The sequence below is a fragment of the Verticillium nonalfalfae genome (genome assembly GCF_003724135.2).
Source record: "Verticillium nonalfalfae strain VnAa140/NRRL 66861 chromosome Unknown scaffold_59, whole genome shotgun sequence".
NCBI lineage: Eukaryota > Fungi > Ascomycota > Sordariomycetes > Glomerellales > Plectosphaerellaceae > Verticillium > Verticillium nonalfalfae.
The window spans coordinates 84,821-99,894 of NW_021167284.1; the positions used below are offsets into that span (position 1 = coordinate 84,821).

The 15,074-nt window shown below is 59.0% G+C and overlaps 5 protein-coding genes across 5 annotated transcripts; 2 read left to right on the forward strand and 3 right to left on the reverse strand.

Annotated features, from left to right (window-relative positions):
* Positions 1-1,182: 1,182 nt before the first annotated feature.
* Positions 1,183-3,102, forward strand: D7B24_007374 (uncharacterized protein; the record flags this gene model as incomplete). The annotated part of the gene is made up of 1 exon (XM_028641484.1): positions 1,183-3,102. The coding sequence occupies one exon, from the start codon at positions 1,183-1,185 to the stop codon at positions 3,100-3,102; it is 1,920 nt and encodes a 639-aa protein (XP_028494477.1).
* Positions 3,103-7,177: 4,075 nt separating this feature from the next.
* On the reverse strand, positions 7,178-9,573 carry D7B24_007375 (uncharacterized protein; the record flags this gene model as incomplete). The annotated part of the gene is made up of 5 exons (XM_028641485.1): positions 7,178-7,241; positions 7,818-7,882; positions 8,245-8,303; positions 8,353-8,468; positions 8,552-9,573. 5 exons carry the CDS (start codon positions 9,571-9,573, stop codon positions 7,178-7,180), a joined length of 1,326 nt encoding a protein of 441 aa, XP_028494478.1.
* Positions 9,574-10,588: 1,015 nt separating this feature from the next.
* D7B24_007376 (uncharacterized protein) lies at positions 10,589-12,193 on the reverse strand (the record flags this gene model as incomplete). Its single annotated transcript, XM_028641486.1, has 6 exons — positions 10,589-11,124; positions 11,237-11,289; positions 11,335-11,579; positions 11,632-11,966; positions 12,015-12,089; positions 12,145-12,193. 6 exons carry the CDS (start codon positions 12,191-12,193, stop codon positions 10,589-10,591), a joined length of 1,293 nt encoding a protein of 430 aa, XP_028494479.1.
* Positions 12,194-12,832: 639 nt separating this feature from the next.
* D7B24_007377 (uncharacterized protein) lies at positions 12,833-13,891 on the forward strand (the record flags this gene model as incomplete). The annotated part of the gene is made up of 1 exon (XM_028641487.1): positions 12,833-13,891. The coding sequence occupies one exon, from the start codon at positions 12,833-12,835 to the stop codon at positions 13,889-13,891; it is 1,059 nt and encodes a 352-aa protein (XP_028494480.1).
* Positions 13,892-14,031: 140 nt separating this feature from the next.
* D7B24_007378 (uncharacterized protein) lies at positions 14,032-14,561 on the reverse strand (the record flags this gene model as incomplete). Its single annotated transcript, XM_028641488.1, has 2 exons — positions 14,032-14,226; positions 14,382-14,561. 2 exons carry the CDS (start codon positions 14,559-14,561, stop codon positions 14,032-14,034), a joined length of 375 nt encoding a protein of 124 aa, XP_028494481.1.
* Between the last annotated feature and the right edge of the window lie 513 nt (positions 14,562-15,074).

Below are 15,074 nucleotides of genomic sequence, written 5' to 3' on the forward strand. Positions count from 1 at the left end.
CGTCCATCCACACCAAGATCCAAACCGGCCCATGGCCATGGCCCATCCCGGGACCTTCTCTCGTTCGCCCAAGGGCCCGTACCCCACTGCCGACAAGGACCTTGGCTTGGCCAGCCTGACCTGACCTCCACTGACGAGAATCCGTCTTCGTCCACGGGCACCGGCCCATGGCCCATGGCCCTTTGGGGGGGTGGGATGGGTGGTGTGTGGGTGCGTGAGTCTTTGCTCACCCACGAGGTATCTTCCTCTCTCCATCGCACCCTGGACTACCACCTTTTGCCCCTACAGTACAAAACCTTACCCTCACCCACCCTCTCGCGGCCCATGGCATGCTACCACCAGATCACACCAACACTAACATTCATACTGAACGGACAGGACTGAACGTCAGTCCTTTTCCACCTTCGGCTCGCGCTTCCTCCACCTCACGAGGAGCCACCACGCATCAGTCACCAACACATGACTGACTTGTTTATTATTGTTCCATCACCTCTTCTGCCCTCCTCTTTGCGGCCGAAATCTTCGCCTCGTCTCATCTAGACTCGGTCCTCCCACAGTCTTCCTCTCTTGTGTTTGGCATCACAGCACAAGAATTCGAACTCAAGCGCGACACCAACAGAGTTGTACCACGCAAAGCCCCCTCCACCCGTAAGTCTACCTCCCACCGTTCAACGCACCACGGCCTTTAAATCTTTCCGGTTTTCCACTGCTCCCGCTCAACCCGCTCCCCGTCCCATTTCATCATCCCCGCTCCTCCACTACCACCTTCACACTGCTTCTCACGGCATCGGTATCAATCACTGTCCCAAACGCCTCACCCCAATCCCTCTTTTGATCTTTGCAGCAACACCCTCTGCGCTGGCTTTATGTGTTGCTTTGCCCTGTTGCCAAAGTCGGAAGAGTGAGCGCGCGCCTCCCCGGGAGCCGATCCTCCATCCTACAATCCCCTCGTTCACCTCGCAGTGGACCCGCCCCCCGCTGCATCTCACTCACCTCCCAAAATAAACCGACCAACCCCCCCTGGAGACGCTTTTCAATCTTGCTGCGAATCCACCCTCACCGCCATAGCCGACTAACACAATTCATGAACAGAGGGTTACTTTCACATCTCACCCACAACACAAATATTCACTCGCTGCGCCGCCGTTCACGCCGCAGCGCATACACCAACAGTGACCTGCAATGGTATCAGCCTTCCCCATGCAGACGTACTACAGACCTACGCCCTTGACTGTCGACACAAATCATGCCCAGAAGTACTTTGAGGAAGAGGACCACAGCATCTTAGACGAAAACATCCTCGATAACAGCGGCCTTGATTCCGGTCTCGAAATGTCCCCGCCGATGGCTAATAGTCGCCGCGAGTCCTTCGCCGTAGGCTCCTCACTCTTCTCGCCCAAGACGGAAGACTGGCAGCCCGTTGACATGCAATCTGTGCCTTCCAACAACCCCTTCATCGATCCACAGAACGGCAACAACCCCTTCATGCGTGTTGAGCACCCTCAACCTTCGCCGTTTGCCCCCCATGGCAACACCTGGTCTCTCGGAAACGCATCCGGCTCCTGCACACCTCTTCAGCAGTTCGACGGCATGCCCACTGATTACGACAATACATCCGTCTTCCATCGCTCTATGCAGGGCCAGACGCCGTTCAGCAACCCCACCGGCCAAATCAACATGTTTTCTTCCATCGGCTCAGGCAACCAGTCCATCCCAACCTCACCCCAGAAGGGTTGGATTGGCCAGAACGAGTCCATGGCCAAGAAGATGCGGACGGGCAGCCCTGGCATCCGCTCTCACAACGAACTGCGCAGGGGCGACGGCATCAGGAAAAAGAATGCTCGTTTCGACATTCCAGCTGAGCGTAATCTCAATAATATTGATCAGCTCATCGCGCAGTCGACCGACGAGCAGGAAATCAAGGAGCTGAAACAGCAGAAACGTCTGTTGCGCAATCGCCAAGCAGCGTATGTTGACACCCTTCCCTCCACCTATAGTCACCTACTAACGTGCCACGCTAGCCTTGATTCCCGCCAGCGGAAGAAGCAGCACACGGAGCGTCTGGAAGACGAGAAGAAGCAGTACACCACCATCCTCACAGATATGGAGGAGGAGATTGTGGACCTGAAGGCCAAGATGGAACTTCTTCTACGGGAGAAGCAGTCTTACCAAGAGTACATCGAGTCACTCCGCATGGAGAAGGAGGAGATGATCCGGTCCCACACCATCGAGACGGGCGAGCTTCGCAAAAAGGTCAGCGTCCTCACCGACCACGTGCAGAGGCTCGAGAGTGCCGCCATGTCGTCGTCCGTCCCTGGCCCCCAGGGGTTCTCTACGGGCTACGACGACATGGATGGCTTGTCCATGCCTGGTCCTTGGGACAATGTCGGTTTCCTCGGCGACTACACTGTCGAGCCTGAGGTCAAGCAAGAGCTCCAGATGGCACCACCGCCCAAGAAGTCCGAGATCAACTTCCCCGCCGAGACTGAGAAGCAGTCGTCTCAGGGTGGTATCCTCTTCATGCTCTTCCTTGTCGGTGCGTTCGTCCTCTCAAACCGGTCCGCGCCCAGCATCCCTCGCGTGTCCGATGATGTCCGGGCCGAGGCAGCCACGCTTCTTGAGAATGTCTTCAAGGATGCCGGGCTTGATGAGTCTACCAACACGATTCATGCCGGCGCTCCTCAGCCTTCGGGTGCCAACTGGGTCAACGACCCGGCCATGGGCATGGCTGGTTCTGGCCTTGACGGCATGGCGCCCTCGATGCTCGGCCAGCTTGGCGACACCCTAACCCAGCCCAACGAGGAGCAGAACAACGAGCAAATCTTCTCGATGTCGGCAGCCCAGTACAACGGCGTTCACTCGCAGGACTTTATGCACAACGTGCCCGAGCGCTCCACGAGTCAAGGCCGCCGCAACCTGGCTGAGGCCCTCTCCTCGATGCGCAACAACAACAAACAATCAATGGCCGAGGTGTACACCCGATCTCTCCTCTGGGACCAGATCCCTACGGAGGTGGTCAAGAACTTTGCGAAAATGGTGGCTGAGTGCAACAACGCTCAGCAGAACGAACGGCAGCAATGCATGGACGCGATTGCCCGATGAATCCAACGGCCCTTGATGACTTAGGAGCTAAAACGGAGAAACGACTGGCCGATGACGACCCTCCGGCCTAATGACGACGACGCGTCTAATGAGTCTGTTTTTTTTCTCCTAACGACGATGATGATGATTTCCCTTGCCTCCATTGCGCCTATCCCGACTGAATCGACGATACAATCAACGCCGCTCCCGCGCAACCCAGATACTGTTGCTCACGCATCAAATGAACTTTCTTACCTTGGGACCAAGCCTTATGCTTGCTGTCCCTCTTCTTCTGGCATGATGCCAGCCTTCTTCGCACTTCTTCTTCACACCAACCCCCCCTTTTTATCCCCTTATTTTGTGTCCCTAGCTATGAAGCGAGCGAGCGAGCATTCTGATTTTTGAGTCCTTGGTTACCTTTGATTTGTTTCATATATCAAGTCTGGTATCTACTGCTCGGGCGGAGCAAGAGGCGGGCGGAGACCAGGACTGGCAAGCCCCCACCACGGGTGACGCCCCATTTTCCCTTTGTCACCTCGGATTTTCCTTATTTCTTGTACACTGTTGGATCGGTCGGTGGCATGCTGGGAAGCGATCACGGAGAGGCTGAGAGCTGGTCTCAGGGACGTGGATCTCATGGACACGACAGGATTGAACATACGGAGAACAGGACGGTTGGGTGGACGGGACGGATGGATGGCATGGGACTCTGGGCATTCGCAAATTGGCGAGACGGGACATTACAGGCATGGGGGCGGAGAGATGGGATGGGATGGGCCGGAATACTGGGATCTGGAACTCCTCGGATGATGATGTGATGGGTGCACACGAGAGACGGATTTTATTGATGAATGACTATCACGATGTCCACCTGTGGACGGTACTACGTACAGCAAGCTGCTCCTCTTCTGTGACCTACAAGTACGGTTTGCTGCCGTTGATCAAAGTCAGCGATGATCGTCTCTGGCACCGGGTCTTGGTACCAGCCGTTCTTTTGATGTTTGTGATGTCTGTGTGTGTGTGTGTGTGTGTGTGTACCACTCGCGCATCGTTGTGCCATGGCCAGTCTGGCAAACCTGCCTCTGGTCCTCTCGCCTCATACGCATCGAGATCGCCCTTTCTCACCCCGTGATCGCGCCCTGCGGCGGCCAAGTGGACTCGCTGTGCCAGATGCGCCGATGCTGCCACCGCCCCTGCGCCATCTCACCCACGAGGGCCATTTTCCTGCTCACCATCTTGTTTTGCTCGCGTAGGCAGACCGCCGCCACGCACAAAAAGTAGAGGCAGCAGCGCACTCTTCCCCGTCCACCTGAGTCCACTCACCCACACGCACCCGCCCGTCGTGGGACAAGGGGGGAAAGGGAGGATCAACCTATGCGGTGGGAGGAATCCAACATTTCGGTTCGCAGGTCCTTGTGAGTGGGTTGCCCCCGAAGCAGGGCGGGCAGCATCTTGCGTCCCCCCCTCTCCTCCCCCACGGTCGGGACGGGCCAGTCGCTGGCGCGGGACGAGGTCAAGTGGGAAGAACCAGCGTGCAGTAGCGCGCTGGAGCTGATGCCCCCCCCCCCAAGCAGCGGGAGGAACGTTCGCGACCTTCTGATCTTGGGGAGGGGGGGGCTTGTAACCTGCAGACGGGTATGAATGACCTTCCGTTCTCTGTCTCTCCACGTTCCGTGCTGAGGAAGGGGGAGATGCGATGTGTTGTGTGTACTTTTCCCGGGCGCCTCAGCCATCTATATCTGAGGCTTGCTTTCTTGCTATAGGGAGAGATCCTCCTTGTGTGTGTGTGGCTGTGATTGATGACCGCGCGCTTGGTGTTGGTTGTTGTCCCGAGTTTGTTTTTAGCGCCCCTCCATCCAACTCCCCCCCCCCCCCCTCCTTCCTCCAAGCGGCTGACGCACTGGACATGCCTCATCACGCCAGTGAAGACCGTGTGTAGATGCCTACAGGACCCTGGAGAGGCGAGACAGTGGACCACATGTCTCGTTTTTTCCTCTCATGTCTCAGACCATAGCTGTGTCTGAGTCTCTGCCCTCACCGTTGCATGGCGCGGCCCTTTTCGTCGTACCCTCTTCCCGACGGGCGGGCGGGCGGACGGGCAGACAGTCTGTTGTTGACGTGATGCGATCTCGTGTGCTTTGCTGCTCTGCTCCTTGTCTCACTTGGCTTTTGCTAGTGTGCGTATAATGTGTGCGTGTGAGACACGTTGGGCAGAATCTAGTAGGGGGACCCTTTCGCGGTCGTTAGTGGATGGGGTTCGCTGTGCCACTCGACTCGACGAGACAATGGCTTTGTGCTGCACCCAGCTGCGTTCTGGCGCCTGCGGTGGGAGTGGGGTTGGGGCGCATGTGCATTGTTCGGTTCTTTGTTCGGGCACGTCTGGGGTGTGCATCTGGCCGTTGCGCGGGCTTGCCGTGATCGTTCGGCGTAGTGGTGCGTCTGGAAGCTTCGTGTCGAGGCGTGGAGAGAGCTTCGTGTCGAGTTTTGAGTGAGAACTTGGTATCGAGGAACGGATTCATCGTTCCGCTCTTTGAGGGCCGAGTTTCGCGTCCACAGTCGGGTCTAGACTTCTGGGGGTGCATCGTCTGGCGACTGACGCCGCCGAAGCTGGCTCCGTACATGCGAGGGGCTTTTATCCATTCCTCGAGATCGGCCTCTCTTGAGACCATGAGTACTTCACAACGAGAGGCATCGACATCCGTAAATTCTTCACAGATGGAAGAAGACTATACCAGGCTTCTCAGGCTTTCCAGGCCTGGGCAGGCTTTTGCGACCCGAAACCGTCGTGTTCTCCCTCGTGCCGACAATTGACCACCATCTTTGCGGGCAGTAGAGGGTGCGCGGAGCTCCTAGAGGCCTCTCTTACGTTCGCATGATGCTTACTTCCCACTTCATCCATGTCTTTGTCTGCAAAAACACATGAACTCTTGGAACTTCAGGGTGCTGCATGCAATACCCAGGTTCAATAGGGTCAATGCCGACCCAACATCGAACCGTCTAGTCCGGCAAGACGTGTCCATGCTCTTCGCCAGGAACCAGCCTCGATGCACTCACCCCAAGGTACTACATCCATCACATGCGTCTACCATCTTCAACCACAAAAGGCAGGGTTGGTCGGCAAAAAAAGGCGTCGGTCCTTTACACCATGATGCCATCACCATGACGAGCTTCGGCCGTCACCAAACACCCATCGAGAGGGACCTGCATCCGCAAGAGCACATGTCAACCACACGCGGGAGCCCCCAACGACAGCCAAGCCCGAAGCTGACTGTAGTCCGCGATGAGGCCACAATGCCACAGTCAAGCCTTCGTGCCGAGTGAGTAAGAGCCTCTCTCACAGGCACGATCAGCACACGCCGCAAGGGGGGCCGCATAGAACTAGATAGAGGCATCACAAGGACAAGAGCCGCCGCAACGTGAGGTATTCCAGGAGGTATACTCGAAATACCTGGCTGCATGGCAAAAACAAACATCGCTTTCCCTCCAACGCCATGGGGAGAATGAGGAACCCCGGCCCCCTTTTCCCAGCTTTCTTCACCCCCCTTCAATCTTTTCCAACGCCAGTTATCAAGACGAGACGTCCACAGCGCAACTTCGTGCGACTACGCCTCCTCATTCCTCCAATAAGCGGAGCAGAGTGGGAGGACCAGATCAGACCAGACGAGCAAAGAACCGGGAACACAGCAGCACGCATTCCTTCTCCCAACACACGCCCCTCTCCCCGACGGAACGGCCCCCCGGCAAACTGTCCGCCACCCGGCACAATCCCCAGCCCAGTGATCGCCAGGCCCGCGTGGAAGCGTCGAGTGCACGACGCCACGCCGCCTTCCGCCGCCGCTGCGACGGGTGACAAGGCGCTGTGCGAGGAACACGCCGGACTCGGTGGCCCGCCGAGTATCAAGGGTTGAAGGTGGGTGGGGAAAGACGAGCGACGGGTGCCGGGTAGGGAACACGGATGCCTGCCGCCTTTCGCGGAGTGGCTGACCGACTCGAGCTCCCCATCCCCCGCCCCCCCCCATCTCCGCGTGCCGCAACCGGGGCCTCAAAGGAAAAGAAAGGTAGAATGGCGCGTTGCCGGGCTGATGCATGTCACACCTCACCTCTTCTTCTTTTTGCCGGCGTCATCGGGACCGGGAGGGTCGTACTTCTCCTTCCATATCCTACATCAGGGGAAAAAGTAATGTGTCAGCCGATGTGCGATGATTGGCATTGTCTCTGCGTGATACAAGCGTAAAAAGGGGGGGCATGGGGGGGGGGCAAGCAGACAGACAGCGCTACCTGTTCGTACTGGACACCAGTGGGCGTACACGTATGAAGCATGAAGGCAACGCAGAGGAAGGGCCAATGGCTGGGCAAGCAGAGGGCTCTCTTTGTGCAGACACGGCGATCCAGCCGGGTTCATCCGCGGACGCCCGCTGACGGCAAGAGCACGCCGGCACGACGGGTGTCGGCAGGGCGCGCAAGACTGCGTCTCGAGGATGGAAGGGGGGGGGGGCTTTGGGGGCCGAGATGACGAGGGCCAATGGAGGTCACGGCCCGCCTGTCATCTGCGACGAACGCGCGCACAATGGTGCGAGCGATGTCATAGGTGGTTCGAGGGAACACGCAAGAGGGAAAGAGGACAAGAGGGACCATACAGAAGGCGGGCAAGCATTAAGGGGAGACAGGAGGGGTGCGGGCAATAACGAGAAGAATGGGAAAAAAGCAGGGGGGGCGAGGGGGGTGGAAGTACGCACCATGAGTTGCCCATGATCTTGTTGCCATTCTTCTCAGCCAGTCGGTAGTAGCGCGCTGCTGCAAACTGGGCATGTCGTCAGCCTCATGTGACGAGACGTTGCATCTCGGCCTGGGAGCTCCAAGCTGAAGTTCGTTCCTCGACGGGGGGTTCTCCTCTGCTGCGGCCGTCCCATTGATGCCCAACGTGGGAATGCCGGGCCACTCTGCAGCCAAGGTCTGGGGTTGGAAGGGGGGCAGAGGAAGCGTTTGACGGATGCTGCAACCTCGTCTGACCCTGCGTTAAGCCACATCCCTCTGGACCAGCGACCAAGTGAGGCTGGAGTCTGGGCCTGACAGGCCTAACGATGACGGGCGCAGCAGATGACATGACGAGCGCGCAGCAGGTGCTCCGATGGGGTGAATAATAGAACGTGCCGTGTGACGTACCTTGTCTTTCTTGCAGCCGAAGCCTTCGAGGTAGCACCAGGCCGCCTCGTTCATGGCGTCTACCGAAGCGGAGCTGTCAGGTCATGTCGTTCTTGGTCGGGCTTCAACGAGGAAGCATGGGCTTCAACGAGGAAGCATGGGCTTCAACGGGCCGTAGGAAAGGGGCAATAGGGGTGGCAGCAGAACTCACCGGTATCTCCCAGATTCGCAGCCGTCTCGTAGTACTGCCGCATTCCATGTCAGCACATTGCTCCCACCTACGACACTGTCCATGACTCTGTCCATGCTTCCGTCGCGCATGGCGCACGCAGAGAGGAAGTAACACACCTGCTTCGCAGCCACGGGGTCCTTGGCCGTCCCCCAGCCGTGGCGGAACGAGTTGCCGAGCTCGAAAATGGCGAGCACGAGCTCCCCCTTGTAGGCGCCGCCCTTCTTCAGGCCGGCCTGGAGCGCGAGCTGCTCGACGGTAGCGGCGTTGCTCGCGGCGGCCGTGAGGTAGGTGACGCCGCGCTCGACGTCGGGCTCGCAGCCCCAGCCGTGGCGCAGGGCGAGGCCGTAGAGCACCTGGCTCAGCGGGTTGTTGGCGCCCTTGGGGTCGGCGAGCCAGGCGAACATGGCCGTCGACTTGGCGAGGTGGCCCTCTTCGTGCAGCCGGATGGCCTCCTGGATGCCCTCGTCGACGTCCTTGGACGAGACCGGGCCCTTGCGGACCAGGGGGGGCGTGGCCGCCGGGGCGGAGGAGGACGAGACTGCCCTCTGCGCTGTTGCTGTCGGCGGGACCGCGTGCTGGCCTGACGAGGGCGGCGTCGGCGGGCGCGAGTTGCTGCGCGCGCGCTCCGTCATGTTCGCGAGCATGGTGGCACGGCGCTCCCACTGGTCCTCGGCCGAGTCGGAGGCGACGATGGCGGGGAGATCTTGGGGTACGTGTTCGGAGCTTGAGGGGGCGCGGCTGAGGTGGAGGCGCTCAGAGATGCGGCGGCGGGCCTTCTCGGGGCCGTTGCTCGCCTGGGACGAGACGGAGCCGCTGCGGGACCGAGACGACGAGAAGACGTCGAGGCTCAGGCGGTTGCGCTGAGGGATAGGGTCGGCGGCGTGGAGGAGGGTGTTGTTGTTGTTGTTGTTGCTGTTCGAGGTCGGCGACAGCTGGGACGTCGCAGTCGCCGCGGGGATATCGTCTTTGGATTCCGAGCGGACAAACTTGAACTCGGGCGCGCCCGTCGGCGGGGGAGAGGTGTGGGAGGCGTCAGGCTGGCTGTCATGGTGTTCGTGATTGCTTTCGTCGGCGTGGCCTTCGCCATCCTTCTTGCGGAGGAAGTCGCGGAGTCCCATGGTGGGAAGGGCGAGGGGTCGTCTGCCGTTGCCTGTGGTTCGCGATATCGCAGGTTGTGTCGGGTGAGGCGTCGATGGCGTTGAGGAAGCGGTCGTCGCTGGGGTTGTGCCGTCAGAGAAACGGCGTTTGTCTCAATCCTCGTCTGAAATCTATCTCGACAGACGAACAATGCTCAACGCAGCCGACTGGGACGCAGCCATAGTCGGATCAGATCAGATGGCTGACGCCGCGAGGCTTCATGGCGGGGCTGATCCTTGGGGGCCGACGTGCCGTGCTGAACGAGGGGGACCCCGAAAAAGACCTTGCAAGGCGTGTGTACGCGCGTTGTAAACGCCCGGGGCGCCCTGTAGGCGGCGGCTCCAATATCCCTATAGGGGTCGTCGTCTGTTCATCGCCTGGTGGCGGGGCTGAGCTAGGCAGGATCGTCACTGCGCCGCCCCCCCTTCTTCGTTCGTCATGGCGCCTTGTCGGAAGACTGTTGCAGTGAACGTGTCGATTGAGTTTGTCTAGAGATGCAAAAATGTATAGTGATCAGCCATGGTAATTTGGAAACAAGTGGTGCCATGAGGGATGTCCCCGCTCTGTCGATGCTAGGTCATGTTGCATGGGACTTGGGTAGTAAATCCTCAGCCTTTGGAGTGTCATCTAGGGCTACGGTACCTACCTAGGCACCTTAGGTAGGGAGGTAGGTACTTTACTGATGGTAGGCACCCTGGGTAATGGTATCCAAATCAAAGAGGCACATCACGACAATATCAACCGCATCTCCCATAAACAATAGTAATTATCATGCGTGTTTACTCTTCATCGTCTTCGCCTTTTTTTTTTCTTTTTCTTTTTCTTGTCGTCCACTTTCTTGCTCTTCATCGTCCGTGTGCAGGGTATCTTCATATCGTCACCGTCATCCTATCCTAAGGTATCCTAACGAATCCACGCCGCCGACACACGTCGTGTCGACAGCAGCAGCTGCAGCAGCAGCAGCAACGCATCAAGGGGTGCAAACGAGCATCACAATCAAAAGGAGATAAAGTCGCTCTGCGCCTTGACCTCCGCGTCATCGACCTCGCCGTCGCCACCGAGAAACTCGTCGACCTCGTCCGAGTCGACATCGTCGCTGTCGGCCACGTCGTCGTCGCTCGACATGTCGGCGTCTTCCTGCTGCTCGCCCGCCTTCCGCAGGACGCTTGCCCTCTCGCGGTGCAGCAGCTTGCAGCCCTTGGTCTTGCACACTCCCGTGTTGCTGAAATCGGGACATTCGGACACGTGCCTCTCGGTGCACTCTTGTCCTGCCTCGCAGAAGCCGTAGAGGCCAAACGGCCGGCATACCAGCGCACCTGGAGACACGTTATTGTGGGCATATGGACACTCATGGTTCGCACAGTTGCCCTTGATGAAGTGCAGGCACGTCGGCGTGCGCTGCGGGCACAGATCATGGGACAGGTCGCAATCCTCGCCGTTGGCGCACTTTCCCTTCTGGAGAAAGTCGCGGCACACCGCCACCTTGGACGCGTCGTGGATGTAGCGACAGGTCGGGCCCTTGGGGCAGGAACCTAGAGTCGTTCGGTTAGTAGCGTTTACTCCTCCATGCTGAAGCGCTCGATCTTGAAAGGGGCCGGGCGCGCGCCTGATGTCACGCGGCGCCGAAGAGAAGTCTAAAAATACCAGTCGACGAAAACATGCGGCAAGGCACGTTGACCTTTTTCACGCCCGCATGTCTGTCATGTGTTAGCATATATGCAGTACGAGGGGGGCACACATACGGATGGAGTTTGATCACGCCCTGCCGATACAGGTTGCCATTCTTGCTGCGACGGAACTGAACACCGCCGACAACGGCAACCTTGGGTGTGGCGCTGGCCGAGTGGAGGTCGCCTGGTAGATGTGAGTAGGTAGGTCCGAGGGGGAGGTGAGGTGCGAGACGACGTGCCAGCCAGTTTGACGAGCTTGCTGCCGTTGCAAGTAACGCGGAAGCTGATGCCTTGAATATCGACGACGTGGTCTTGACCTGCGTTGGCGAGGTTAGGTTGTGGGTTAGCACGAGCGAAACCAGCCGCGACACGGGGCCCATGGCGCTGGTGGAGGTGAGACGTCAGCTGAGAGGCCTCGCGTGCGTTCTGGGACGCGAGATGCTGTTTTCGAGTGGCCTCGATGGCTTCTGTGCGCTTCTGGTTCTTTTCCTCAAACACGTTCGAGTTGATAAGCTGCATGTTGTGCCGATTTGTGGTCGCGACCCACGAGCCTGAAGCGTTGGAAATGACGGCGTTGGAAGCTGGTTGTGCCTCTGCCGTCGGCGTGTGGCTGCCGCTATTCAGAGTTCGATTTCGGTGGGCAGGGCCATGTCGGCCGCCGCGATAAGGATGATAGTGATGGCTGCTCGATCGATAGGTGTTGTCTGGTGTGGTTAGAGAGGACGTTCGACGTCGGTGCGTGGATGACAAACGCGAACTGTGAGCTGGTTGATGGGCTGCCGGGGACTGCGCGCCGGACTGCTGGCTCTTGTGGCGGTTGATCTTGCCTATGACATTGGTGAGATGGTTTGGAGAAGCAAAATTCATGAATGGGTAACTGACCAGCCAGTCTGCTGATCTTGGCTAGAAGTTCCTGCTCCTCTGAAGACATATTGCGACACTGGCGGTTGGGATAAAGCAATTCGGGGCTTGAGGAGGAGGACGAGAGTTGCAACGCCTGCTGAAACGGTTTCGCTGTGATTTCGATGGTTTTTCGCAGCAAAAAAAATTGCGGCCCGAATGTCGTCGAGGTCAGGGTTTCGGGTGCTGTTTGTGTTGAGGGAAAGTTGCAGTGTTGGGTTGACAGAGGAGGGGTGAATGCCCATATACAAGTAAGTGACGGAGGCGACTTCAAAGTCGGCGCGAAGTGGGCTGGGAGTCGGATCCACTTTCCCTCCAACCACGCTGCTCCTTAGGCCAATCAACAAGCTGCACATCTGCAAGGCTAACAATTGCTGCTGTGCAGGAGCTGTCTTTTGTCCTTGCCAACCGCTGGTACTGTTTTACGCTCGATCCGTATTACGACCTCACATCATCGGTCTCTTTTCCTTGCTGGTCCGCTTCTTCAACGACTGTGGCAACAAAGACCGTCTAAATTTCTCGTGAAACCCGATATCCGGGCCTTTTCTTCTTTCGAGACCCCCAGGCCCCAATTTCGTGCCTGCCCAACACGCTCCCATAACCTCGCAACAAACCTCAGCCAGCAAACACCACCAGCCCAGAAGCACACCACTTCTCTCTCAACGCCGCCATGTCGTCCTGGGAGCTCCTCAACGACGCCGAAGAAAACGAACTCCACAAATCCCGCCTCCTGAACATCGAGGAGAAGCCACTCAAGCGCATCACCAAGCGCCTCGCGGCCATCTCCACCATTATCGCCGCCAAGGCCGCCCAGCAACCCACGCCGCCCCCCGACGCCAACGCCGCCTCTGCGTCCGCCGACCCGGGGGCCCTGCACCGCGAGCGCGCCCTGCTCCGGGAAGACCTGGCCCTCGACTTCGCCGCCTTTGACAGCAGCATCGCGCGCCTGCAGTTCCTCCTCGACGCCAACGAGCGCGAGCGCGCCCGCTACGCCGCCGACCAGCAGCGCATCCTCGACGAGTGCCAGGCCGTCCGCGACAACAATGCCGCCCTGCGCGCCCGCCTCGACGTAGCGCGCGGCACGCTGCGCCAGCGCAAGGAGTTTGACCGCCTCGCCGACGACATCACCAACAAGAGCATGCTGCGGCCGCGGGACGACCAGCGCGTCGCGCTGCGGAAGCTCGAGGAGGAGTGCGCCGGGCTCGAGCGCGAGAGCGAGACGTACAACGACACGTGGGGCGAGCGCAAGGAGCAGTTTGCCAGGATCATGGACGAGGCTATGCGGCTGCGGCGACAGATTCGCGACGAGAAGGAGGAGGTCGAGCGCAGGGAGGGCATGAACGAGGATGGCGAGGAGGACGGCGAGGTGTCGAGGGCGGGAGGCAGTCGTGGCACGACGCCGAGACCAGAGGGCGACGCTGGCACGCCGAGACCGAACGGCACGAGCGGCGGCAGGACGCCGGCGCCGGAGAGCCAAGCGGAGGAGGGCCATGGGCTGAAGCCGCGGCCGGAGGGGCTGGGGAGTCTGTCGCGTGGCGGCAGCCTGGCGCCCAGCCAGGCGGGCACGCCACGTCATCAGGCAGATGACTCCGGCGACGATGATATCGAGGAAGGCGAGGACGTCGAGATGGATGACTCGCGGCAGACAAATGCCCATAATTCGGGCGCTGACACGCCTCAGATCACGGTGGCTGCGCCAGGCGGCGACAGCATGGAGGTCGACAGCTAGGACATGTCGAAATCGACTTTACTTGACTTCGTCACGAGACTTCGTGTTTCTGACGTCCCCTTCCCACCATGTAGACAGACCGCCTCATTTCATGATGCATGTTCTGAATATAAGTTTTCGCGCTTTCCTCCCCCCATTATTTAAGCAATGCCGTTGCGAACCGTGTTCTGCGCCTCCTGGCCCTTGGTCAACGCCACCCTCGCAAGCTCCAACTCCTCAGCAGGTGTGCCGTTGCTCTCCGCCAGCGCAATCTGCTCCTCAAGCTTGATCGTCGCGTCGCCGATGCGCTCCTTTATGCGGGGGAAGACGTTCTCCGTCTCGACAACAGCCTGTTTCTACATGGACGTCAGCCGTGAATGCAATCCACCGGCGCTCCCACCCACCAGGGGCAAGCAGCGACGACTTGTTGTGCTCTGAGGCTGATCCTTTTCCGGGGAGGGGCGGCCCTTGATGCTGGATGCAGTTCATCCAGGGGGAGGGGGAGGCTTACCAGCTGCTTCAGCATATGCGCGCGGTTGCCATCCTCGTCTGGCAGACCAGACTGCACCTCGGCATCGAGCGTCGTGACCTTGCCCTGCTGCTGGATGAGCTCCTGCTCATACGAGATCTCCTCGCGCAGGAGGCGGGTGACGGCCTGCGTGGCAATGGCGAGCTGCGAAGGGGCGGGCATGGTTGCAGGGACTGTCTGTCTGCGTCGGGTCGTGTGGTGTTTTTTTTTTCGTCTGGGGGGGTGCGGAAACAGGAGGAACGAGTGCCAGGTGGAAGTCAGAAGTGTGGATGCGGGGTCGTCAACGGAGCGATGCGCGATCAGCGGTTTGACGGGCGGGCGGAAAATGGCGTTCGAGTCTAATGCAGGAACCAAAGGTGGAGTTTGCTTTTCTAGAACGGAAGGGGACAAAGAGCAAACGAGAAAGAACTATAGCGCCGGGAAAGAGTTGGCTCTTTATGTGCTTTGCGTTTGGATGAACAGGGCAGATCTGGATGCAGGTTATTTATTGCTGGGAAGAATGACGAGGCAAGCAAGAAACAGGCCCGATGCGAAGATGCTCAAGCTGTGGAGGGGCGCGTCTACGCAACCCACAGCGGATGATGTCAGATGTCCAAGGGTCTTTCTTGGCTGACTGCTGGCTCGTGGAGTCGTGGTGTTTGCGATTAATAGAGACACCGTGCTTGGTGCTTGTCG